Source organism: Theobroma cacao, chromosome 9, assembly GCF_000208745.1.
Source record: "Theobroma cacao cultivar B97-61/B2 chromosome 9, Criollo_cocoa_genome_V2, whole genome shotgun sequence".
Lineage (NCBI taxonomy): Eukaryota > Viridiplantae > Streptophyta > Magnoliopsida > Malvales > Malvaceae > Theobroma > Theobroma cacao.
The window spans coordinates 37,248,918-37,274,741 of NC_030858.1; the positions used below are offsets into that span (position 1 = coordinate 37,248,918).

General features: G+C 36.4%; 5 protein-coding genes across 13 annotated transcripts in view; 2 read left to right on the top strand and 3 right to left on the bottom strand.

The window, feature by feature from the left end:
- The window catches only part of LOC18590854 (protein argonaute 4), a 14,418-nt gene extending 10,353 nt beyond the window's left edge, over positions 1 to 4,065 (top strand). Inside the window, exons 16-23 of the mRNA XM_018127250.1 lie at positions 818 to 948; positions 1,197 to 1,262; positions 1,940 to 2,003; positions 2,159 to 2,270; positions 2,365 to 2,438; positions 3,172 to 3,266; positions 3,357 to 3,388; positions 3,616 to 4,065. Coding sequence (XP_017982739.1) covers positions 818 to 948; positions 1,197 to 1,262; positions 1,940 to 2,003; positions 2,159 to 2,270; positions 2,365 to 2,438; positions 3,172 to 3,266; positions 3,357 to 3,388; positions 3,616 to 3,791 — 750 coding nt within the window. The 3' untranslated portion in view covers positions 3,792 to 4,065. The remainder of the gene's footprint in view (positions 1 to 817; positions 949 to 1,196; positions 1,263 to 1,939; positions 2,004 to 2,158; positions 2,271 to 2,364; positions 2,439 to 3,171; positions 3,267 to 3,356; positions 3,389 to 3,615) is intronic.
- Positions 5,120 to 6,894, bottom strand: LOC18590855 (lamin-like protein). The gene is made up of 2 exons (XM_018127251.1): positions 6,661 to 6,894; positions 5,120 to 6,448 (listed from the first exon to the last, which is right to left on the bottom strand). Exons 1-2 carry the CDS (start codon positions 6,836 to 6,838, stop codon positions 6,120 to 6,122), a joined length of 507 nt encoding a protein of 168 aa, XP_017982740.1. The 5' UTR covers positions 6,839 to 6,894; the 3' UTR covers positions 5,120 to 6,119.
- Positions 7,328 to 16,148, bottom strand: LOC18590856 (la-related protein 1A). Of its 4 annotated transcripts, none has more exons than XM_018127249.1 (15): positions 15,627 to 16,148; positions 14,276 to 14,831; positions 13,889 to 14,048; positions 13,224 to 13,314; positions 12,964 to 13,035; positions 12,286 to 12,374; positions 11,824 to 12,180; positions 11,609 to 11,678; positions 10,843 to 10,947; positions 10,373 to 10,722; positions 10,021 to 10,164; positions 9,726 to 9,789; positions 9,029 to 9,174; positions 8,733 to 8,837; positions 7,328 to 7,904 (listed from the first exon to the last, which is right to left on the bottom strand). In XM_018127249.1, the coding sequence occupies exons 1-15, from the start codon at positions 15,828 to 15,830 to the stop codon at positions 7,763 to 7,765; spliced, it is 2,655 nt and encodes an 884-aa protein (XP_017982738.1). In that variant the 5' UTR covers positions 15,831 to 16,148; the 3' UTR covers positions 7,328 to 7,762. The 4 variants fall into 4 exon arrangements, with proteins under 4 accessions (XP_017982738.1, XP_017982737.1, XP_007016696.2 ...); XM_018127248.1 differs by having other exon boundaries at positions 11,824 to 12,001; positions 12,086 to 12,374; XM_007016634.2 differs by having other exon boundaries at positions 11,824 to 12,007; positions 12,086 to 12,374.
- On the bottom strand, positions 17,245 to 21,065 carry LOC18590857 (UBP1-associated protein 2A). Of its 5 annotated transcripts, none has more exons than XM_018127753.1 (2): positions 19,460 to 21,065; positions 17,245 to 17,519 (listed from the first exon to the last, which is right to left on the bottom strand). In XM_018127753.1, exon 1 carries the CDS (start codon positions 20,960 to 20,962, stop codon positions 19,460 to 19,462), a length of 1,503 nt encoding a protein of 500 aa, XP_017983242.1. In that variant the 5' UTR covers positions 20,963 to 21,065; the 3' UTR covers positions 17,245 to 17,519. The 5 variants fall into 5 exon arrangements, with proteins under 5 accessions (XP_017983242.1, XP_007016700.1, XP_007016699.1 ...); XM_007016638.2 differs by having other exon boundaries at positions 17,248 to 17,912; XM_007016637.2 differs by having other exon boundaries at positions 17,248 to 17,968.
- Positions 22,468 to 25,484, top strand: LOC18590858 (ABSCISIC ACID-INSENSITIVE 5-like protein 2). 2 transcript variants are annotated; one of them, XM_018128476.1, is made up of 4 exons: positions 22,468 to 22,629; positions 23,297 to 23,974; positions 24,071 to 24,142; positions 24,239 to 24,328. In XM_018128476.1, the coding sequence occupies exons 2-4, from the start codon at positions 23,324 to 23,326 to the stop codon at positions 24,290 to 24,292; spliced, it is 777 nt and encodes a 258-aa protein (XP_017983965.1). In that variant the 5' UTR covers positions 22,468 to 22,629; positions 23,297 to 23,323; the 3' UTR covers positions 24,293 to 24,328. The 2 variants fall into 2 exon arrangements, with proteins under 2 accessions (XP_017983965.1, XP_007016702.2); XM_007016640.2 differs by lacking the exon at positions 24,239 to 24,328 and adding an exon at positions 25,034 to 25,484 and having other exon boundaries at positions 22,470 to 22,629.

A 25,824-nucleotide genomic window follows, 5' to 3' on the forward strand; every position in this document is an offset into this window, starting at 1 on the left:
CTTCCGATCTCAAATATTCTTCCGCATGAAATTTTCCATGAAAATCAATTACTTCGATCCTGATTCCTCCACCATTAAAATCAAGAGCATGTAATAACCGGCCTTCCAATCCAACTCTTGCCGCTTGATTTGCGGGTCCATCTTCATGAAAGGGGTTCTCGTTCTCAAATTCGTCATCATCCTCGAGATCGTGAATCTCAAGGGGGTTGTGGTCACCTTCCGGATTTTCCATTCGGGCTTCCACTGGTTCTTGACGCTGCAAGGCTTGCACAGCTCAGGTCAATTCATCAATCATTCTCCGCATCTCTGCCAACTCAACTTGTTGGGGCTGATTGCCTCTACCTCGACCTCTAGCTCGACCAACCATAATCTCCTAACTCAAATCCTTATAGGATAGTAAGATCGTTTGCTCTGATAAAACTTGATGTAGCCGAAAGGTTTAGGGCAATTAGAACTCAACAATTAAGGCTAGAATAGGGTTGATTGTGTTGGAAAAATAAAAAGATAATTGGGTTTTAAAAGAAACCTCTTGAATAAATATTCAAAATAACAAAAGATGATAATGATAATCTTCTACCTAAGATACTTATTTATAATAGTTAAGATAAATCCTAATCAAATAGTTATTCTAATCCTAAATAAAGACTTAAAATACTAAAATTCTAATAAAGATAGGAAAAAGAATTTCAAACTAAATAAATAAAATAAAATCCTAAACTAATTAAAATACTAAATAAATTTTCATATGCGCCTGCATCAGGAAATTTCTTGAATTTTACTTAGAATATTTAGAGTTTTTTTATATTTCAATTTGTAGGTGGTTAGCTCCAGGCAGTGGCCTCTGATTTCCCGCTACAGGGCATCTGTGCGTACACAGTCTCCTAAGGTTGAAATGATAGATTCTCTATTCAAACGAGTGTCTGACACTGAGGATGAAGGTATCATTAGGTGCGTTTCAATCATAAAGGTTATTTGACTAAACAAAGGACAAGCGTTTTTTGTTGAAAATTTAATTTTGAGATCCTTTTTCGTTCTCTCTTTTTGGGAGGCCAAGGGCATGGGTATGGGGCTGGTTTTAATAAGAAAGTTGTATGATATTTTTTTCTGCTGGTAATCATAAATGTCTGTGGTATTGTTACTTTTGAGTCTAGTAAAGTTTATAGTTTGTGCACCTAACGTATCTTGTTTGATCTCAGGGAGCTTCTCTTGGACTTTTATACGAGTTCAGGAAAGAGAAAGCCTGATCAAATCATCATATTCAGGTTTCTTTTCATTTTGCATTTGTTGTTTCTCATGTTCAATTTGTAATAATGGCCTGAAACACACATAGGTGGAAGAGTACCTTTTTAGCGAACTCGGGTACAAAATTTGGTTTTCTTAGTTCTTAATTGCCATAGCTTCTTCTGCGCGTTGCAAACTCTATTTGTATTGACTTCGAGGTGCTGGTGCATTTTATTCTCTCAAATCATTCTTTGCTTGTAAAATGTGTAACTAGTATTTGGGGAATATTGTATGCAATCATCAAGTGTCTTTTATGTGCATGGTGTCTTCGTGCTGCTTTCAGATTGTTTACATTGCTGTCCATTGAACTTTAATTAAGATAGCATGTTTCTTTCTGCCTGTTATTTGAAATGCTTTAGTTCTTTCTCATTTTGCCACCTCTGCTGTTGTCCTCATTTTCTGTTCTGGCTTTGTGACTCAGAATGCTTTTAGATTCCCACGAATATTAGCATGCCTGTGTCACGTAGTTAGGTCTGTGAATGTAATACCTGCTGTACAAAACTTTCTTATATGTTATAATGCTGTGAATATTGTCATACTATTGCAAGTTTTATGATTCATGTTTATTCTTGTAAGCTAGTTTGTGGTTATTGTGCATTTTAACAAGATGCTTGTGCAATATTTGCTTTCTGGCTCATTATTTTTGGGTTCAACTCAGGGACGGGGTTAGTGAGTCACAATTCAATCAAGTTTTAAACATTGAACTGGATCAGATTATTGAGGTATGCAATAGTGCTTATTAATCATGGGAACTGAAAATTGTACATTTTTTTTTCAAATTATTCATGCAAAATAAACAAGATCACAGTTTTAGTGAAAAAATATTGTGTTCAGATGTTAGTGCTAGGGGTAAGACATCTCTTGTTAATGTTTCTAGGCTTGCAAGTTTCTTGATGAGGCATGGAATCCCAAGTTTGTGGTCATTGTAGCGCAGAAAAACCATCATACAAAGTTTTTCCAGCAGGGATCTCCTGACAATGTCCCACCTGGTGAGGCTCACTTATTATTTGACTTGTCATTTGGTACCATTTTTATGGTTGTCAAACATGATCTTTTTTTTTTTTCTTTTCAATTCTTTTGCAGGAACTGTGATAGACAACAAAGTCTGTCATCCCAGGAACAATGACTTCTATCTCTGTGCACATGCCGGAATGATTGTAAGATCAAGCTTGGCACTTGTTACTTTCAATAAATAGATAAATAAAATGCCATTTGTTAAGAAACTTTTAGAAAGCAAGATATAGTTTGGCACTGGCACATCCAAAACATTTAATTCGTATACTGACTACATTTTTCTGCTTGCCTTTCCTATTGACAATTCAATGTTTGTATTTAAAACTGTTGAACTCATTTTTTTTTTCTTTGTGAAAGAAGATGCAAGTGAATCAGAGTTCCTTGGATTCTCATCCAAGTTTTTCTCAATGCTTATGCTGTATCTCATGTCTATGTCTATGTATCTTTATGTAAGAGCCAAAAGTCCTTAAAGTGATGATGGGAGGACCACAGAATCCAACTTTTAGGATTAAAATGATAGTTTGATTTCTACCATGTTAAATTTAGTTTAGTTTAAACAGCAATATTGTAAGTTTAGGGCCTGTCTTTGTGAACTTTGTTTTCGTTTTCTCCGTTTAAATGTGATGCAAGGCTCTGACTTCTGACTTCTTATTGATGAGCTAATCATGCTCAATCGTGGTTTGGAGGTTTTTTTCTTTATTTATTTGATTGGCTAATTTTGTGTTTAAAAAAAATTGTTCTAAATATCTTTGATAAATTCATGAGATAAAGAATTGCTATTATTGATTTTTGATGTGTTTCAAATCTTCTTGGTAGCCCTTCTTTTCCTTAGTGTAATAACTGTCATTCTTTATATTATTTGTGTTTGCTGTTCAGGGAACCACAAGGCCTACTCATTATCATGTTCTGTTAGATCAGATTGGATTTTCAGCTGATGATCTGCAAGAACTTGTCCATTGTCTGTCGTATGTGTAAGTGTATAATCATGTCATGTAATTGCTTCAGAAATATTTTCAGCTATAACTGCTGTCGCAATCCTTAAAAATATCTGTTTATTGCAGGTATCAAAGAAGCACCACTGCAATATCTGTAGGTAAATATTCTGATTGAGATGCTGCTCCAGTGTTTGTGATAGGCTTTTTGGTTTACCTAACGATTTTCCCACTTGATAAGATTTGTCTGGACTTTTATGCGCCATACAGTAGTTTGTTGATTATCTGCATGCTTTTGTAATTCCATTTTCAGTTGGTGTTTGTTTCAAATCTTACTTTCAATTGCAAAATATGTATTCTCATCTTCACAATGTCCTTTTTGGTGCAGTTGCTCCAATTTGCTATGCCCATTTGGCAGCTTCACAGTTGGGTACATTTATGAAGTTTGAAGATGCATCTGAGACATCTTCAAGCCATGGTGGGGTAACTGCTCCTGGAGCTGTTCCAGTCCCTCAGCTGCCCAAACTAGACCAAAAAGTCTGCAATTCAATGTTCTTCTGCTGAGGCCTTTGAGCCATGTTTTGTACATAGGGCTTTTGGTTTTTGTCAACAGCTGGATATTTCTAAAGTATATTTCAAAGTTTAGAGGTAAAGGCTCCTATTCCAGACTTCTATGATGATGTGCTGTTCTGAATCATCATCCATTTTGATTACTCTTGGGGTGCTTGCCCTAATGTTATCTAAATATGGCCCTAATGTCTCCATTGCCCTAATGTCCAATGGCCTTTGCCTGTTTGGTTTATAAGATTTCAGGTCATGGAAAGGGTTACTCATTCTACATTTTTCTACTGAAAATCAGTGCATAGCCTAGAATACTTTATTCTAGTAAAAGATACTTTCTCAATTAGATGAAGAACAAGGCAAATGCAGCAGAAAAACATTTGGTTTCCCAAGTTGTTTCAATGCCTACCATAGCAATACTAATAGAATCTGCCCAAAGCTAGAACTGGCTACAATAATGATTAAACAACAATAATGATTAAACATACTTCCTGTTAAAAATTCCCCAATGTTTCATGTGCCCAAAAGAGGCTGCAATGTTTCAGATATGTTGAAACAGGACCATCCATGCCAAAGAGGAGGCAAACATAACAAGCAAGATCAACTTTCCGGGGCAGTTTGATGCAGAGCCAATAGTAATAGGCAAAGAACCATTTGTAATTGTACTAGGAAGAGAGCCATTTGTCAGCGGAAACGGTGGGGAGTCTTGGACAAAGATGGCAACTTTCATTCCTTCGAAGCAGTGGCCTCGGCCGCTTATGAAGTAATATGGTTTTGCCTCTGTCAGATTAACCACATCCCTTCCTCCCTTTGTTATGTTCTTGATGAAGTCTTTGTCAATGCAGTTGTCATAGCATGTCTCGTTCACTTGAAGAACAGTATATAGCTGCTTGTTGAATCCAAAATCTACACAAAAAGGTGAAATTCAGGACTGTTAATGCAATTCAATTTCAGACCAAGAATAATGAAAGGCTTCCCAGGAAGACAAAGATTGAATCAGAAAGACGGAACTTACAGAGCCAATCACCCACATAGAACTGCTCATGGATCGCCCACTTGGTGAAGTTAACATTTGGTTTCCAAGTAAATCTTCCTCCTCCAACCCTGTGTAGAACTGGCTGCCTGCACTCTGTGATCAGAACTGATACCATCTGCAGCACCAGGAAGGCAAGTATTATCTTCAGGCCCTTCATTTTTCACCACTCTTTTCTCCCACCAAAGCTCTGTCTTTCTTTTAATGGCTATTTCTTGATAACAAGGATAATGAGCTACCAGCACATGCATTTCACATTCATATCTATATTAATCACAGAACTCTTACATGTTTGTAGGAACAAGCACATTTTAGCATGACCAGACTAAGTAGCTCACGAAATTTCCATGGGCAATAATCACCCTCTGTTGTTTTCAAACGGATCCTTTTGGTGAATTTTGTATGATTGTGGACACTAATCAAAGGTTTGCGGAAAGAAGATTAAAGCAATGAAACCTGCTTATATGCTAAATTTTCAAGATATATTTCTTGTGACTGCAAAAGCTACTTCAATTAGCCTTCCACTCACGCCAAGAGTAATGCTTAAAGGGTCTGCAACAACTGCTGGTGAGAATGCAAGACGACCAAGCTTGGGATCATTTCCCATGATTGTTCTTAAGATGCTCAAATCCATTGTAACATAAAGAGTATGTTCATCAACCCTGCAGCAGCACCAAGTGTATGTACTCTTTGCTCTGATCCTGCAAACAGTTTGTTTTCGAGTGAATCCAGGACTAGTCCAGCCTACATCAATTCACCATATGATCAATGACATAAACATTTAAATATACTGATATACATATTCATTGGTCTTAACAATAAATTTTCTCTTGTAGATCCTTGATGAATGGATTATGAATTGTTTCGGTTGCACCATTTAAATGCTTTTGTTTTGTTTAAGAGTATATCTGCTTTGTATCGTTCCAATTTTATCAGATGTCGGGACTATTTAAGGGACTCATCTTAAGAGCATTGAAGTCTAATGAACTCCTAGCACGTCAGCACCTGCATTTCACATTGATAGCACCAATGGAAGACCTCCACGTTCTTGGGATGAAGAAAATTTTCCATTATTGTTTTGTTTTGGTTCTCCCCATTGGATATCTTTGGGAGTACTAATCAGTTACTTTTGAGACAACCCAATCATCGAAACATTGAAACAGTGCAACACTTTTCTTTATTACATCAGGATTCTATAATTTTGAGTTGCAAATCCAAGTGTTTCTGTACTTAAACCATCAAAATAAGATGTCAACACCCATTTCAGAAGTGAATCAATGTCTCCAAATGTAATAATATTAGTAGTATTTGGAAAGAAAGATCAAGAACACAGAGGTGGTCAGCAGTGGCAGAAGAATCTGGCTCAAAAAACTTGATGGAGAACCACTGTTTTTCCCTGGAGAGGGTGCTGGAGCTGGTGGGGTATCTTCAACCCTGACAGCAACTTTCATTCCGTCAAAGCAGAAGCCTCTGCCACTGATGAAGTAATATGGCCTTGCCTCTTTCAGTTCAAACACATCCCGCCCACCTCTTGTTATGTTTGTCATGAAATCTGTCTCATTGCATTTCTCATAGCTGGTTTTGTTCACCTCCAGAACACTATACAGGTTCTTGTCAAATCCGAAATCTGCAAAAACATCTTTCCCCTCTAAATTTTTCTTCAGGTAAAGTTACTGTGAAGATGAGATAATGGTCTATCCTAAACAACAGAAAATATTACGGAAGTTTGCTTTCTCGACGAAGTTAAAAATAAATACTATAAATGTTTCAGTAACCAAACACGCCCTGAATCTTATGATCGAAGCATGACGAGAAGAAAGAAACATTCATAACACTTACAAAGCCAATCCCCCACGTAGAAGAGTTGGTGATTAGACCATTCTGAGAAGTTAACGTCGGGTTTCCAGCCATAGCGGCCACCTCCGACGTCATGGCGAACAGGATCTCTACCATGTACCATCTTCATAGACATAGCTACCATCATCAAGCGTATGAGTATTTTCTTCAAACCATCCATCTTTCCGAAAACGTTTGGTTTCTTCTTTCTAACAGGAATAGGAAGATGTGCATGCATTTCTTTTTCCTTCTTGTTCATTGATATTTATGAAGGTTAAGGATGTGCCAGTTTTGGTAATAAAGTTGGCATGATGGTATCTTCAGGATCTTTTTCTCTTGATTTCCTTTTCTGGGTAGATTTACTACCAAGTTAGAAACTGAAGTTTTGGTAAAAATTAAGGTGACATGTAAAGAAATCTAGGAAGGGATGATGTTCCCATGATCGTTTTGATCACAGACAAAGACTGCTTGGACTGAAAAAACCAGGCAGCCGACATAAACGATTTCCTGAGAAAGCCATGGAAGCTCAACCACACTGTATATATAGGCAAAGAGACCAATCTAGTATTAGGATGCCATCAAGCCATACTTACCCCAAGAAACCTGGCATGTTGACAAACTCAGGGGAAAGCAGATACATATAGCATATTCACAAGGTAAACAGGAGATGAAGCAAAAAATTACAGTGTGAGATTAAAAATTGAATCTCTTATTGTTCAATTTTCACAAAGTTTCTACAACTTTTTTTTATAAACAAAAAGTTTTCAGTTTTCCCTTATGTACAACAATGGTGGGGGGGAAAAGAAATGATCAAAAACAGCACAGGCACCTCCACAAGCTTGCAGACCACTACTCAAGGAAAAAGATATACTCTCGAGCCAGAAAGCCTAAACAAAAATTAGGAAACAAAAATGCAATGCCTCAGAAGTCAGCAGCCGCTCAGAGGTGTACAACCCCCCAATGTACAATATACAAAAACCCATCTTTCCGTGGCACTCAAAACCAAATAAATTACAGACCATGAACTCCTACTCTCTGGTCCGGTCATCAGGGTTGATCTTCAAAATTGGGATTCAATGCCACTAGGGGTCAAGGACATTACTTGTTAATGGTTGTCCTCTCTTGTGCTGGTATTCCTCTCTTTGCCACGGAAATCCTCCAAGCTCCGGTATTCTTCCCTCAGTAACCTATCCAATTCTGGATGTTTCTTTAAGGGCTCTTTCTGGTCTCGGAAGTGATGGAATGCCCTGCCATGCATGAGAATTCTAACTTGAGAAAAAGATAAAATGGAAAGACTGTTTTGAACGGCAGCCTTAGATTTGTAAATTAATCCTTGTGTTTCTACTAGAAGACACCCAACGATAATCCCTCTTTTTGGTGGTCTTGAACTGAAGAGAATGTCTAAATATCAGACAAGCAAAGGTCCTCCATAAAGATCATTTAGTCACCACGAACCACTATCCTAGATTTCAGAGTTGTGATGTTTGTCTCTATTCCGAGACAAGGGGAAAGTATCTTGACTAAAGAGCCTTGAATCTTAAACGTGTATCTTGGCAGATAATTTTTTTCCATTCAGAAATTCGTAAGGAATACACTTTCTTAAGCTTTCAATAATAATCTCATTGAAACTGATCACCAAGAAGAATGCACAAATTATGGTGAAGAGCACCATTAAAACGTTAAAGATTCAGGACAACTCTATGTTTGTTGCTTGATAGGTGTTTAGGTTCCCTGTTAAATGAGTTAGGTGCAAAATATCAGCTGTGTTAACTTCAAAGATTTTTAGAGATTTATATTTACGGATTCTAAGTATACTCTCTGAAACCAAATTTATTACATATAACTAATTCTAATTTTCTTTCATCTCAAGATTCAAGATTCTTTTTCTCCATATATCAGCATATCACTCATCAGTAAGTCTATAACAATGTCATCTTACTTCCTCCATAAAGTTAATTCTACGAAGAGAATAATAAACAAAATAACCACAAAAATATTATATATGTAAGCATGCACTGCTCATTTTCAAACCAGCCAAAATGTTCTAGAATAATAGGGAGGGGAAAGGAAATTACCAGTATTTTTCAAGGCCATAAAGATTGCCTTTATGATAAAAATCAAGGGTAAGTTGCTCAAAATCCTTATAAAGATCATCCCGATATTTCTTCTCCAAACCATAACTGGTAAAAGGAAGACTTAATTAATATATGTATAGACAGGAAAGACAAATCAAGACCTCCTCTTCTACTAAGGAGAAAATAGTTTGCCGCAAAGAAAGACAAGTTAACTGAAAAGAGGTGAAATAAAGCAGTGTCAAAACTTGAGTGGTGCTTCAAAAAGCCACAAAAGTGGGCACAATTACCAAAGTTACCTATAAAACCTGAAAAGACACTCTATCCCATAATTGTAATTAGCAGCTGCATCTTCAAGAGCAAGTTTCCGGAACTCATTATACATAGAAGGGGCAAACACGTCTCTAAGGAAATATGACCAAAACCTGTACAGTGAATTCATTTCCTGCATGCAAAACCAAGGGCAGCTTAAGATTTTGATAAAATGCAAATGCTCAGGTTTAAAAATGGTAGGCAATAGAAATGAAGACACATGCATGAAGTGATTTGACCTCGTGTATACTTCAACTAATGCACAAAGGAGTAAAAAAAAAAATAGTAAATAAAATTTTGGTGTTACGCAAACAGTTAAGAAGCAAAAGAACGACCCTTCAGTTTTTTAACCTACATACAGTGATCTAAGAGGACAAAACAACATTGACAGTACTAAATTCAGAGCTTCACCCTCCATTCAGTTTTCTATTTTCATATGGTCCTAATGAGGAGGTAAAAGATGAGAACAACACACCAGACAACCCAGTTCTTCTGTAACTGAGATGACAGATTACCATGACAATACAAAGAAAAATTTAAACCAAAGGAATAAGAGTAAATATTTTGAGTAGAAGTTGCTTAGACATGTTAATCAATTAAACAATAGAAGTTGTGAAATACTTGTTCTTTCATTTCATATAAAATAGTTAATTAGTAGCTTAGAAGTTCAGATATGAAGTCCACCTCACTGCAACCAATTCCCAACTTCTTCCTGTCACTCAGGCAGCGCTTGTGAAACTTTAGGTACCTGAAAGTAACAACAACTGAGTTAGCCAACTTTGCTTTAAAAGTGCTCTTTCTCTCTCTCCATCTGAGCAAGCACAAGTGCATCCAGAAGGGCTCAAGCACAGACCACAAAGAAAAAGTCTTTTTTTTATACAACAAAAGTCTCACAAAGTCATGATGTTATACGTGGAACTGTGCAAAAGAGTATTACACAAATACATATATTAGAGAAAAAATTCCACCATGCCCTTACTTCTGTTGCTTAAAACCATTTTCTTCTAACAGCTGATGACTTGGATGCTGAAAAGGTGGAAATGACTTTGGCAAGGAACCAACTGGTGGACTGCTAGAAAGAGTTCCATGTGGTGAACAGCTCAACTTCAAAGGTGGCCTAGGTCTGTGAAAGATTGAAGTTTAGACATTCATTAGCGCAGGCAAACCTTAGACTCTAGTCAAATAAATTAGGTTTCATTTATATTTGAAACCTATCGTAACTTATATTCTTGCACTCAAAGGCAAGAAAAAATACTGCTTCTAAATTGCAAGCCAAAAGAACTTCAGTTAGTATGATATTTAAAATGAAGAAATGGTCACTTAGAACTAACCCATGACTATCAGGAGGAGTAGAACCAAAGAAATATCCAACCGAATTACTTGGTGGACTTTCTGAAATTATTGCAATTGAATTACGACTAGTTCCATGATTCTTTAAGTTACTTGAGAAAAATCTCTGCTTATGGAAGGACTGTTGCTTGGCGAAACCTTTATTTTGCTTCCTTCGTGAACTTGCTCCTCCAGACTCTTCAAGACCACTGCTCCCAGCAACATTTTCACCTGTCTTCAAATTTGATACTCCTAATGCACCCCTTGGAGACCTTGGAGACCTTGGATAACCATCTTTATTCTCATAAATAGAGTTATTCTTTCTACGACTAAATCGTTTAGTTTTAAGCTCCTGCTTGTAACAGTCATGTTCAAAGAATTTGATTACAGAAAAAGAATCACCAAAGGGAGAAATTTATAAATATGTACCATACAAAGTGCAGAAAATAAAAAAGGAAGCTAGTGCCTCAACCTGTTCGTAGAAGTAAAGACCATCATTTATCACAGCAGCAAGCTCACTGGAGATGGACTTTGAATCTTTAGCACCAGCTTTTGATCCGTCACCTGTCCCACTATTCTGCACATCAGAAGGCAGGTGCACAGATCATCAAAAGGACGAAAGAACATTGGACTGTTTAATATGAGTAAAACATGATCATAACAAAATGCATGCTCATGGGCATAGCCTACAAAGAGAGAGAACATAACAGCCTCAATTAAGAATTAGAAATTGGAAGAAATTGGGAGAAAAGAGATGCAAGAGGAGAGGAGAGGAGTAGAATGTCCTCTCTTAAAGTCTATAAATTCTAAATCGTTGTTGATGTGAAAAGGAAAAAAAAAGGTTATCTTTCAATTTGCACTTGAGAAAAAACATTGCCCCTCTTGTATCAAGTTTAGAATGCCTCAACTCCACAAAATGCATTATTTGTGTATATGTTCATAAATGCAATGCCTGTGAAAAACTAATTTACATAGGGTATTTTTTTCTACAAATATTCTTCTTAAATTGGATTGATTTCAATGTAAAGTTTGACATTCTTATCATTCTCTCATGACGTCAAACAACTCAATATGCTACTATTGAAATGTCATGATATCAAGCCAACTATCATCAATTGCAGAGTAAATACATAAACTTGGAAGATACAATGAGGGTATTACAATAAACCACTCTTTAAACATTAAATATAACAATAAAAAGGCCAAAAAAGAATTCATACAAAGCAGTACCACATTACCTGGGTAACAATCACAAGTCTATGAACATCTTGATCGTTGACAACCATCTCATCATCTTCATAATCCATTCTGAACAAATGCCATTCAGATATTCAAAGGAACATTATTAACATCTAGAATTGTTTAAATATGCCTTTATACAGAAATTAGAAATCTCCCTGGCTCAACAATAAATGAGATGTTGCACCAATTAAATACAAAAACAATCTAGCACCTGTTAAGTGCTAAAAGATTCTTTAGTGGTTTTTGCTCGAGCTCTAGCTCTTCATCCAGCATAAATGTGTGTGCAAAATCATTTGACAGGTCAGCAACATTTTGCACTGTTACATCTGATGATATTTCTACACTTCTGTGGTCAGTGAATCTCACAGGCCCAACTCCCTGTGACTGATCTGCATCTGACAATTTGATGCGGAAATCAGCAAGTAATTTCCTGTTCAAGTCACCATTTCCACCAGAAAACGATTGTTTCTCACCGTTTAGTAGAACAGGCACATCTGCATGTTTGCAGTTATTTCTATGTGTTACTTCTGCAGCATTGCCCTCAGGTGATACATGCTCCAAGCTCCCACTATCCAATGGAAATTTAAGATTTTCTTCAGAGGTGTCCCTTGAATTATCTTCATTCGTATTACCATTCCCACAAGAGTCAGTAACATTCTCTACAAATTCATACCGAGTAGCCGGAGCTTCTGATGACAATGATGTCTTTGAACTAGCTGGAATCCACTTGGACCACTCATCACGTCTCCGTATCTTGTCACCCTATAAAATAAATTACCAAGTAAAGACAAGGCCATTGAAGCAAAGAATAGCATCAGAAAAGCACTATTACTTGCCAATGTACCCCACAACAATTACAAATTGTCAACACGAGTTGGCCCCCAAACCAAAAGAAAGCTGCCCCCTCAATTCGTTTGATACATATGTTAGAACACAAACTTTAAAACCTCCAGATATGAATACAACAATCAACACCATCATTAGTTCATAATTATAGCCCCCTCAGCAACAACATTAAAATTTGTTCTTTGACAAAAACAATTTATAATAATGTATCAAAAATATGGATTACACAACGGCGCCATACTTAGGAAAAAGTTATTATTTTACTTACAAAATATAATGATCTTTCAATTTATTGAAAAGAAGAAACTTGTTGAAATGAAACATTTTGGTCAAAACTATTATGAATTTGGTAAAATGGGTAAATTAAAGCCAATCATATGAAAAAGATATAACAGATCAATTCTATGCTCCAAATTAACATCTGGCCTGATTCCAGCTTGCATACATACAGTAAGAAATCAAATTACGAAAAGAGTAACACCCAAAAGAGAGATAAAAGTTTAACCTGCACTTCTACAGTACTAGAACTCAGTAGTGCATCGAGGATAAATTTTATGTCTGTACTCATTCTCTTAACCTGTGAATCAAAATGTTTAAAACACACAAAAGCTTTAAAAACTAATACTTCTCAAGCTTCAGAAAAAGGAAGGCATAATAGAAAATCTAGTTCAATCAGTTAATGATGCCACAACCAAAAAATACAACGGCAGCATATAACCTGTGCTATACTACTATAGGAATGAAGTAGTATTGTATTAAACATACCCTTTTAAAGTCCGCAATTGCGGATATTGGAACCCATCCTTGATCATCCATCAAGGAAATCAGGTAATGATCAGTTTGAAGATTTTCATCACTGCAAAAAGAAATGACAAAATATTTTTTAGGGTCAACAAGTAATACAAAGACACACACATTATCTACCATTGAAAAACAAATAAATTTATGCAGTCAATTAATGTAAACAATCAAAATTTCAAATTTTGGCCTCCCAATGAATGGGCCAGTTACATTGTGTATGAAACTTATGCAAAAAACATAAAAATATGATTGCCATATCAAAAACTGGCAATGTCATGCAAAAGACTATCAATATGAAATCATAGGTTGACAAAATTTTAAAGTGGATACCACACCATCAGTCTTTGATAAGACCTCTAGATCTTCAATGGCCCCATGAATAACACGTGTACACAACCAGACTCAGAGATGCAAACATGTACATAAGGAATGGATCAATCATTTGCACCAGCAAAGCGATAAATCCAAATCCCCAAAAATACCAACACTGATAATGACTGGGAAGGGATAGAATTTAGCAACAATCCTAGAGAGTGGCACCCAGCTACCACAAAGAAAACAAAAATAAACCATACAGACAAAAAAAATTATTAAATAAATAAAAAGAAGCAGAGAGAGTCCTTCCTTACCTGAAATAATACTCAATTTGTTTCACTACATTGGCCCTCAAAGTAGCTGTCTCTGGAGGGTACATGGCAGTCCCTGGATTTATAGGGTATGGAACAAAGCGTGGAGGATGAGGTCCCCTTATAGATCCTGGAGGAGGAATAGGCACATAGCATACAGCTCCTGGATGGTAGACATAAGTCATTTCAAACAGAATTCATTTTATGAAAGGCATAATATAAATCAAGAGCTCAAGATAAACAAAAAGTAGCATCACCTAAGTGGTTGAAATGCAAGCCTTACCTTGTTGGTAGACAAAGATTGTTAATTGGCAAGGAAGCTTAACAAAGTAAGAAGTAATTAAACACATTTTAGTGTTTTAAACCTTTGCATGGGGATTGAGTTATTACCAGGGAAACTTGGACCAACCATGAAGCCTGGAGCTGGACCAAAAAATGGAGGTCTAACAAAAGGCCTTGGTCCGACACCCTGCTGCATAGGAATGGTTTCTCTAGGATTAAATGCTCGTTGATGATTCCAGCCAGGATTCAAATGGCCGCCAGGTTCTTGCATGTTGGGTCTTCTATTAGAGAAGTTGGCAGGATATGCATTGGGATCTCCTCGTGGAGGAGGCTGCACATTTCTTCCGGGATCAATACCTTGAAGTGGGGGACCAAAGGCTTGCATTGTTGTCTCAGATCCAGAGTTTACCAACTGAGATTCAATGCCAGGAAAAGGTCCAGGGACAGGCTGGTAAGCATACCCAGAAACTGCAATGTGCGGTGGAGGTACCATAGCATGAAAAACAGGTGGAATTGGAGGTTGATAATAAGGTAAGGGTACAGGAAAACGAGGCGTGGCATTAGGGTTGCGCTTAGAGCCTGACTTCTGATGACGTGCAGATGAATGTTTATGAGATGCATTGGTGTTTCCAGACCCATTTGATTTCTGCTGCCCAGCTGCTCCCTGGCAGATCCAAAAAATGGAAAGTACTACACTGAGATAACAATTTATTTATTTTTTCTTCTTTCTTAGTTAAGTGGATAAAATAAAGAACGGAAAAATATATTGCCAACGACCACATAAATCAAGCCCCCACTTAATATGACTACCCAGAATAGAATCATACACACGGGCAACAGCACGTGAATGAAGAGCAAACACAGACAGCCAGACTGACTGAGAGTCAGAGATGGCTAAATGATGCAGGGATTTCATCAGAGAGAAATTCATATTCCATAAAGGTACATTAAAATCTTTCATCTAAGATTTTATTTCAATTCTTCCTGTTATTTGAAAACAACTTCTACAATCATCTTTTTAGCATGTGTAAGAAGGGGAAGGAAAGAGGAGGAAGGCCATGAAAGAGTAGTCATTAGTCAATATAGCTTAGTACTCTCCCAAAGATTTTCAATCGATACAAAATGATCAAAAGTGATTTAAGAAACCAGAAAGGTAACAGACCATTGGTTCTCAACATATTATTCTGGGAAATGAAGCCATTTCTTGTGAGATAAACAACTAAGATATTCAAATCAAATTTATCTGTAAAAAAGGCTACTTGTCCATTTGAAATTATTTTTAGCAAAGCCACATTACAACTAATGATTACAATTTGTTGCAATTAACAAACCAAAAACAACTCAAATTACACCTAAACATTTTTAAATTTATCCAAATTTCAACTCATAAAAGTGATTGATCACCAATTAAAGGAAAACACAATACCAAAAAATAAAAGAAACAAAAGCAATGACTAACCTGCTCTACTGATGGAGCTGGAGCAGACCCATCAGCAGCAACCTCAGGATTGTCGGTTGTTTGTTGGGTCCCACCAAGGTCTGGCCAAGATTGTGTCCCCATAACAGAAGCATCAGCCGCTTTCTCCCCATCAATCACCGGAGTCTTCCATGGTGACTTCACCTCCTTCTGATCATCCCCTGCCTCATTCTCAGCCATCACCATAATCCCCCACCACCCACCAGCAGCTAGCCACCAAAAATTCCAACAAAGCGAGCACAACCCAGACGAAAAGAACCAAAACCCAGTTCAAAAATCACCCCAAACTTCAATTCCTGGCAAGAAATGAAAGGAACTCTTTTATTTACTAAACGAAGTTGGGTTTTCTAGATTAAGGTTTTTAGTGGGTTTTAAGAGTGAAGTGGAATGATGAGAGAGTGTCGTGGAAGTTTGAGAAAGATTGACAGTTGCAGACAGAAGGCCAACAAAGTTTGCAAAAGTGTGTACTAAGGGCTAAAGCCAGCGCAAAGGCGTGTCTGTCTGCGTTAGTTTTGCTTCTTTTATATCAAGGGAGAGAGAAAGTACTATCGTCAGGCAAGAGTTTTGCTATCTCCAGGTTAGTAACAGTGTAACTGTACATCAATAAATGCGTAATCAGCGCGGGAAACAAAGTGGGTGTTGGAGTGGAAGTAGGAAAACTAGGGGATTGGAAAGAGCGGTTTTCGAGGGTGGGTTTGTGAGTTGGATCTGTCACGTCAAAAACCCTAGATTACAAGTTTTTGAGTCGGGCCGGATCCACTTTGTTATAATAAGCCTACACATGTTTAAAAATGGCCCAAATTTTCAAATTAGATTTCTTTTATGTTTTATTTTTTATTTTTCAACTAAATAAAAAATCATTAACTGACATTAAGAAAAGTTAATAGATGTCTTGCATTATCCCACCTAATTAAGTAAGATTATATAATACCCTATAATCGAGTTTGAATAATAAAACTATCACCCACACACAGAATCATGCAGTGATTTTAAAATAATAATTATCTTAACATAGATTTCAATAATAATTTTTAATATTAATATTTGATTTTTTTATATTATTTTGTTATAATTTTTTATAATTAATGTAATACTTATTAAATTTATTCATTATTCTAAATATAATTTCAATCTTTAATTTATTTTTTATGAATTAATTTTCATTAATAATATATAAAAATTAATTTTAAATTGATCTAATCAAATTTTAATAGGTACAAGATTAAACTTAAAACGTTTAGAATATTCGAATAATAATTCAGAGATTTAATCAAATGCCCTATCAAATAATAAGATTCAAATTCACATATTTAAAAGATAATGAATACCTTACTAATTGGCATCCCTGTTGGATATTAAAAAAAGAGTCATTTTATTAACAATTTAATTAATAAAAAGACATTCTTATGTTCAACAAGCTATATTCTTGAAAATATAAGTAATTTTAAATAGAATAATTTAAATTACATGATAATAACTACTAGCCAGTAATAATCCCATTGTTTATACATTTTTTTATTGTTTTATATTCTTTCTCCAAACAGATTAATGTAATTACGAATTTTGCTTTTTTTTTTTTCTCCATTGGAAACACATCTCAACATTTAAAATTTTCTTGTTCTATCTATATTGCCATAACTATAATGCTTGGAGAGCAACCTAGGATACATGGACCTTCTTTAAATCAATTGATCATTCAGGATTTTCACGTTACATGCACAAAGGCCTGAATATCAACACGACAGCATCAATCAATGGCTCCAATTTTCAGATCAAGGCAGGCAGGCAGGCGCTCAGTGAAGTTCAGACAGGAGCACCCAAGACCAGCTTCATAGCTCTGAGGAAATAGTTACTTTGCCTGCCCCATCAACTCACCTAGCAACAAATTCTAGCCCCATGCGGAAGCAGTTTCCACTTTCCAGACATGCTGGGCACATATTGTCAATATGGCTTAACAAGTTACTTCCCATATTTTTGCAATATCTTGGCCCTTCCATGTCAGATTTCAGAAACAACACAATCTGGCAGGAACCTCAACATTAAGGTAACTGATTCCCCTTAGGGTCACAAATCACGGTTCAAAACTTGTTACATGAACAAAAATTTTGTCATCAATGACAAAGAAACCATATCACAGATCATTGACAGAAAGAACACCAACAACTCCATTTGTTCCTTTCCCAATGCAAAGGTTATTAACCAATGAGAGAATTTCAGTGGGCGAGGGAGGTGTGGGGGATGGAGGGTTGATAGGAGCTGGAGGTGCTCCTGTTAAGAATACATTAAGCATGAAATCGGCAGTCAGGACTATGTAGCCATTGTACCTGCAGTTTGAAATCTCATCTCATCCAATATTGCAGCTAACGACTTCATAATCTTTAAGTGCTACAGTGCTGTCATCGAAGTAATGGACACAGCAATCTAAATGACATTAAACTAGAAGGACACTGTATAAGCAGAATGAGATTCCAGGCAATTTATGCTAAGAGTAAAAACAGTTTGCCAAACCACAAGAAATCAAGAAAATGTAACAATACCCAAAAAAAGGAGTTTTCTGTCTGACATAAAACTAAATTAAGAACATTCTGATTCACATAAGAAATAGAGTCACCATAAAATAAGTGCATCAGTTAATTTAAGAAAAAAGTACGGAAAGGCATTGTTTGAGTAACACACTTGAAAACCTGAAAAGGCATTGTGTCCTCTGCCTAGAAATTCTACCTGTTCCCCAACACTTTTCAAGAAACAAATCATCGGGCCCAAATAGTACATTTTGAAAACACGTGAAGGGGAAAGAGTACTAAAAAAGAAATGAAAATACAGGTTTAAGATTTCTGATCTTTATAGTAGGCAAACAGTAACAACTTTTGGTTACAAACTTAAAGACCACATTTGCATGAGTGCCTGGAACTTCAGAATCACCACAGTCGAAAACAAAATGATTGATGCATCTATGAGAGAATCTGCACAATGAATAATAAAGCATAAAAACACAAGTTTCAAAAACAAAAGGTTTATAAAAAAGATACATGAGAAGAATAAGCTGTAATTTCATACCTTTGGCAAAACCAAAATAGGATTTTATGGTAACATAGTTTAACCAACTAAAATTTGAAGTATGGCAATGAAAGAATACAAAATGAAGTTCAATAAACAACATAAAGTGAGATAAAAGTATGAGGAATATTTAATAATAATTTTAGAAAGTAGGCAACTAAAAATATGGATAAATTTTAAAGAAATATAAATAAATTATAAATTTTGATAATAAGACTTCATATCTAGAAAAAGGTTGATAAGCTAAGACTCTGTAATATCCACTGTCTTTCTCAAACAACAAAACTTTGTTTGAAAAACTAGTATTAAAAAATTAACTTAAAACATACTAAGAACTATTGTCTTTTGATTACACTGCATATGAATATCAACCAATAAACAGAAGAATATAGCAGAAGTCCTCGTGGGGTAAATTACAAGTCATCAACAGACAACAATTATATTCGGTTGACACTTAGACAACAAATGGCCATGCACATCAGAAATGAAAAGCGAACTTGTACTACTCATGTTGTACAATTCTTTTTCAACTTCGCAACAACCAAACGTAACCCTAGCGCTACCCACCTCACTCAGTCTGCAATAATGTTTAGCAGAATGCAGCACCACATGTCACTCAATTAGATCTGACTTCTCATTTGGTAGTCTATTATCACATATATGCATAAAGATCACGAAAAAGAAATAATAAACATAGAGTAAATAAATGATAAAATTTCCAACAAAAAAGATTATATCCAGTATATCTTAGGGCTTACCTAGTGCCCCATGTAAGGTGCACCGCCACCAGGCTGAGTCCTACCAGCACCGCCCTGCCCCATCTGCGGGTTCTGATACCCACCCTGCACTCCCATCTGGCTTCCATAGCCACCTGCAACCTGATTCCCATACCCTGCAGCAGGTGCTCCCTGGTTCACAGGCGCCCCACTAAGCCCGCCAAGCAGATTACCAAGGCCCAAACCGGCTCCCTGAGTAGCAAGCAACGCAGTCAATGCCTGTCCAAGTGCCGGGTTCAAAGCCGGTGCAGCAGCAGCCACCCCGGGGTTAAACCCAGCAGCAGCAACTCCAGGGTTGAACCCCACTGCAGCAGGCCCAGATGGAGCCATCAAATGCCCAGTATCTGATCCACCAGTCGAATACTTTCCCTTCTTAGCATGATGGTAATGAGGCTGCATCTGATGTTGTCCTTGCTGATGCTGCTGGTACTGATGATGCCCACCAGAACCACTTCCTCCATAACCACCTTTATTTGGCTTCGGCCCATCTATAGCCTTTTGGCAATGCAAAACATGACCTTCAAAATTCTTATGAGGCTCCTCTAAGGCCCTTCTGGCACTCTCAATCGACCTGTATACAAAAAGAGCAAACCCTTTAGGTTTCCCTGACTGCTTATCAAGCCCCAACGGACCTTCCTCAATTTCTCCATACTGTCTAAAATACTCAAGCAACTTCTCCGGGTCCACTTCAGCTGACACATTACTAACAAAAATTTTCCTCTGAGTATACTCAGAAACCGGAGGAGCAGAGGGAGGCGGTGCAGGAACTGGTCCCTGCGAAGCCAACTGGCAAGAAGTGATTCTATTCCCAATCTTCTTCTGGGGTTGTTTCAAAGCCCGGCGTGCCCCACTCCGATGCTTAAATAGAATAAACGCGTAACCTTTGGATTTCCCAGAAACCCTATCAGTAACCGCTTTACATTCTTCGATTTCCCCATATTTAATAAACTCGGCGGTGAGGGTTTCAGCAGTGGTATCCCAACTGAGCCCATGAACGAATATCTTCCGATGAGCTGGATCCGCATCCGCGAACTCCCGAACCGACGACATGAATTCCGGGTGCTTCTCGACCGCTTTCTTAATAAGGGTAATCAATTGATCTTTCCCAAATGGTTCTAGAAGTTTCTCGAACGGCTCGTCGTCCAATTCCTCCTCTTGACTCGTTTCTTTGGGTACTCCATTTTGAACAGCGGCGTTGGAGGAACCGACTAGGGTTTGGTTTTCAGCTTCTTCGTCATCGTCTTCTTCGTTCTCTTCTTCTTCCTCTTCCTCCTCTTCCTCTTCTTCAACTTCCTCTTCTACTTCTTCTTCTACTTCCTCTTCAACTTCTTGTAGCTGCTGTTCTTCTTCTACTTTAGCGTTCGGATCTTCGTCGGCTACGTATTCCGGTTGTTGCTGTTGCTCTTCTTCTTGGATTGGTTGACGATCCGGCGTCGTTTTGGTGGGCTCCGGTTCAGACGATCGCTGCTTTCGCTTTTTCGCCATGGAGGAAATGCAGATTCGAAAGATACAAATTTAGGGTTTTTTTGGGGCTTCTGTTTTAGGGAGAAGCTAGGATTTCTGCTCACCAATCACTCCTTGACCTGACTCGTTATTGATTGGTTTTGCTTTTGTAGGGTCGGATCTGGGCCCATAGTTTTTCGGCCAACAAGATAACTGGGCCGGGCTCTTTTTCTTTCAGTCTGTTTTAAATATTTATTTTTTTTTTGAATTAATTCTTTTTTGAACGGGTCACTCTTTATTTTTAAAGTATTATTTTATATTTTAACATTATGTGTATTTTCTTTTTAAAAATTTTTAATTTTTTTAAAAAAATTTAAGACAAATAATTTGGAGTTTTGTATTAATAATGGATAATAACAAGTGTAAATAAATTATTTGTTTCACTATCTATAATAGTTTTAATTATGAATTTTTTATATTTAATATCGTAATCGATTCGCATTCCACATCCATAAAAAGGTATATCGAGCCACCAATATCTCTTAATTTTCAAATAAATGATCTAATTTTCTTTTCCTTTGCCCTAAAAATCGAATCATTTAATTTTAAATATTTCAAATACTAGCATGTAAACATTATGATTTAATCTAATCATTGTTTTCCATTATTTAAAGGAATAAGATCCAAGATTTAAATTCCTTCTTCAATCTCTTTTATCAGATTTCTTCATATGTACTTAGAAAATATTTTTATATGTATATGTTAGATAAATAAATCATAAATGGATGCAGCAAAAGTGTTAATTTTGGATTTTAATATATGCGAAGTTGAAGAGATGAGTCTAGAAATGTGATTCATGTGAGAAAGTTTCGAATCCATGTGTTTAATTATAATGAATAAATTAAAAGAAAATAATATAGAGATTGGATTGAAGGAGGAATGTTCTTATTAAGATTTTGATAAAACCATAATTCAATGAGGTATAAATGAATTATACCTACAAGTTAATCGAGTTCGGATTTGAGAATATATTAAAGATCAATTTATTTATCAATAAGATAAAATTGAATTATGAAAAACTAAATAAATTGAATTTGGATAGGTACTATATATAGTACGTAATTTTATAATTAAAACTTGAACTTGAACTTCATCGTCTTGATGATATTAAATTAAATAAGGCAGATTTAAAGTAACTAATTAAATTTAAAAATTCAAAATCGATGAATTTTTTAAGTTTCAATAATCAAAATTGTAATGAGTATTAACTCAACTAAATTGACCCCTTATAATGAACATTTATTCAATTCTAAAACGACGTCGCAGAGAAAGGACCCACCAATCCAACCGTGAAGAGGTCGACGACGTGATTGGTGAAGCCCAAAAAAGTTAAACGCGTCATCCGACCACATGGCACTTTCTTATTGGCCAACCATGGTAAAGACCCCTCGGGCTCGGGTCTTTTACTGGGCCCACACATTACAAATCAGCAAATAAAAGGCCCGAGAAAATCCGATGATGCCAAAGCCTTGAGGGTCGATTCCCCAGACAACCGACATCATTCGGGGCTCCGATTACAAACCCGCTCGTGCCCTGCACAATCGCACATAAATTCAACGTAATACGTGGAGTTTTGACGTAACAACAGCTTCGCAAAAAAAAAAAATAAAAAAATCCGTTAAGTCTCGATCCAAGATCAGAATTTCCAGGTAATACATAAAACTTCGCTTGTATTTGTTTTTTTGATTTATAATTAGTAAAAATTTTAAATTAACAGTTAATTTGGCTGCTATAATTATTTTTTTAAAATTTTATCAATTTTAAATTTTGTTCTTTGTTAATTAAAAAGGCTGTAAAATGGTTTTGGTAAGCACGATTTGATTTTTTGCTGGGAATTTTGTTGCTCTCTCTCAGGTTTAAGCTCTGATAGGAAACAAGGGTTAAACAGGTAAAAAAAGAGAGAAAATTTTAATAAGAAAGATGGCTATTTTTTTTTTGGTAAATGATGGGAAAATGGAAAAAAAGGGGGGGGGGGGGGGGGCAAACTTGATTATATTGGCTTGTTTCATTTTTTTTTTTACTTTTTTTTATGTTGGGAATTAATCTATTTTTTTTAGAGTTTTTAGGGATTTGATTGTAGGCAAGTTTTGGGTAGTGTTGAATTTTCACATTAGTTTAGAAAAGTTTATGCTTTTTCTCTATCTCTCTTTGTTTTTGGTTTAGATTAGGAGATCACAAATTACTTTGAATTTTGCTGCTGAAAGGGAAGAAAAAAAAAGAGAATTACTTTTGTTAGTTAGTGGAATTGTATAGTATGGTTTATAGTAATTTTTTTTTTCTTTTTGGTGATTTTGGGTTTGCAATATGTATTGATAGGGTTTTGAGGGGTGAGAATTGTTTTGAATGGGGATTCAAACAATGGGATCCCAAAGCAATGGCCAGCAGTCTCATTTACAGCCGTCTCCATTGGTGAGACAGAATTCATGGTATAGTCTCACTCTAAATGAAGTTGAAAACCAACTAGGGATGTTGGGAAAGCCTCTGGGTAGCATGAACCTTGATGAGCTTCTTGATAATGTATGGACTACCGAATCAAATCAGTCCTTGGGAATAGATACTGAGAGTACCTCACCATCATCTTCTCTACAACGTCAGGCTAGCCTAACCTTGGCTAGAGCTTTTAGTGGGAAGACAGTTGATCAAGTGTGGAAGGAGATACAACAAGGCCAGAAGAAGAGGTTCGGTGAGGAGATGAAGGGTCAGGAAAGAGAACCAACACTTGGTGAAACGACATTGGAGGATTTTTTGGTACAAGCAGGGCTTTTTGTTGCTGACACATCTTTAGGTCCTACAATGGAATTGGATAGCACCCCACAAAGTTTTCTGCCGCAAATTGGATTGTCACCTACCCCGTTACTTGGCACATTATCAGACACAAGTATGAAAGGGCGGAAAAGGGATAGCCAAGATGCATTTGAGAAGACCATTGAGAGGAGGTTGAGGAGAAAGATCAAGAATAGGGAATCTGCTGCACGTTCACGAGCCAGAAAGCAGGCAAGCCTTTAACATGTTTTTGGTTAATTTACTATCTCTAAACCATTTTTTTCGTTTTCATTTTATGCTTTCCCCTGGTCTTGTGGTTTTGTGCAGGCTTACCATAATGAGCTGGTGAGCAAGGTTTCACGATTGGAAGAGGAAAATATAAAGCTTAATAAAGAGAAGGTAGAATCTTTGATCCACATTGCTATGTGGCTTGACATCAGCACCCGAAACATGTCTCAAAGATTTTAATATGTGCATTTAATCTTGTTTAAATAGATAACCATACAAAACCATCTACTCATAGCAAGTGGAGACTGGAGTGAGGTTTGACTTTCTAGAAAATTTCTAAAGATGTGCTATTATTCATCATTCTTACCATATCAGAAGATTTGAAATACTGGCCTTTGACATAACTAGGGGACTTGGATGAGACTGCCAAAAGGAGATCAGAAAGATGATCCATCATAAATAATGAGATCTGATAACAGAAAACTGTCAAAGTTACTTGGTTTTGAGTTTAGTCCAATCAACCTTGATAGGATTGCTACTCATAAGAAGATTAGAGTAAGTTGTAACAAATTCAGGGTGATAAATAGAATACAAGCAGCTTGTCCTTTAGAATTATTTAAGATACATTCTGAGATGCAGCCATCTACTGATTTTGGCAGTTGTTATACGTAAAATTTAATCCATTTTTTGTTCTGTTTGATATTTGCTGATAGGAAGCTTGCAATTGTGCCAGTTGTGGCTGTGTACCCTAATCAATATGTGGTCTTATCCTGGCCCATTATGTTGAGTCTTTAATTTGGATCAAGAATTCAAGACTATTAGAATAACATATGGATGAACAAAAATACATATCATCACATACGAAAGGTTGATGGATAAAAATTTCGAAGAACTGAATGTTCATCCGGGTGATGCTATTTTCTTACTAGGTTTGATTTCTACAAGTTTGTTGCATTCCATTGATTGCACAAGAAGTGCCAGAACTGAAGCTATACATTCAATGGTTTTACTTCTCAGAGCTTGTTCTATCTGACTATGTTTTCTTTTGAACACTTATTGCAGAAATTTGAGAAAATTTTTCATTGTGAAACACCTGATCCTAAGTATCAGCTTAGAAGAACGAGCTCAGCCTCCTTCTGACGTGTCTTCCAGCGTTGAGAGTTTTGTAGTTGTGGTAAATGTTAGGCCTATCCTCTTGGTTTGTTGATGGAGCTGCTTTGGGAATTCATCCAAGAGTTTGGTGTTTTGTACATTTATAAGTTATAGTATTTCGGTATTCAACTGCTTCCAGAAACTGCCATGTTTATAAGTTAGGCTCTCTTTATTTTACTGAAAGACAAACTGAATTTGTGCTGATTAGCTTAATTTCTCCCTTTCATGTTAAAAGGAAAATAGGGGATCAACTATAAAAGTAGAAAGAGTTGGCATTGTGCAGTTGAAGATTGTGATTAACTAGTGAAAATATATTGAATGTCCTGGACTTACTATCAAACAGTTAGAACAATCTGTGCTATATCATTATCCATGGTTACTTTTTTGCATGAAATGCAATCTTTGCAGGTTTTCCAGTCTCAAACTCCCTCACATTTATATTCTTTTCAAGCTATGAATTTTAATTATTAATGGTTCTTGCCACAACTTGTCACAAATGACATCTTCAATGGGTACAAATTTACCTACTTTTAGTGCATATATCTAGTAGTTATAAACTTAACCATCTCCAGTTAAGATCCGTGACACAATTTTCTAATCTTGAAAGCGAAAATGAAAGACGCGAACTTGCGATAAAAAGGTAGGATTTATGTGTTCACAGTAAAAAAGCTTCATATGTCATATGTGGGGTTCACTTCCAA

Bases quoted from the DNA above. Each gene is read 5' to 3' on its own strand.
- LOC18590856 (XM_018127247.1), bottom strand. From the start codon at position 15,830: ATGGTGATGGCTGAGAATGAGGCAGGGGATGATCAGAAGGAGGTGAAG. The intron at 11,679-11,823 runs GTGCTAGATTGT...GCATTTGTTCAG, and splicing joins AATCTTTTAGCACTTAACAG to AATGGATTATGAAGATGATG. The intron at 8,838-9,028 runs GTAACTTTGGTA...TCCTTTTACCAG, and splicing joins TGTCTTTTCAGGTTTTATAG to TTATGGTTTGGAGAAGAAAT.
- LOC18590855 (XM_018127251.1), bottom strand. From the start codon at position 6,838: ATGGATGGTTTGAAGAAAATACTCATACGCTTGATGATGGTAGCTATG. The intron at 6,449-6,660 runs GTAAGTGTTATG...ATGTTTTTGCAG, and splicing joins CTACGTGGGGGATTGGCTTT to ATTTCGGATTTGACAAGAAC.
- LOC18590857 (XM_018127753.1), bottom strand. From the start codon at position 20,962: ATGGCGAAAAAGCGAAAGCAGCGATCGTCTGAACCGGAGCCCACCAAA.
- LOC18590858 (XM_007016640.2), top strand. From the start codon at position 23,324: ATGGGGATTCAAACAATGGGATCCCAAAGCAATGGCCAGCAGTCTCAT. The intron at 23,975-24,070 runs GCAAGCCTTTAA...GGTTTTGTGCAG, and splicing joins GTTCACGAGCCAGAAAGCAG to GCTTACCATAATGAGCTGGT. The intron at 24,143-25,033 runs GTAGAATCTTTG...CACTTATTGCAG, and splicing joins TAAAGCTTAATAAAGAGAAG to AAATTTGAGAAAATTTTTCA.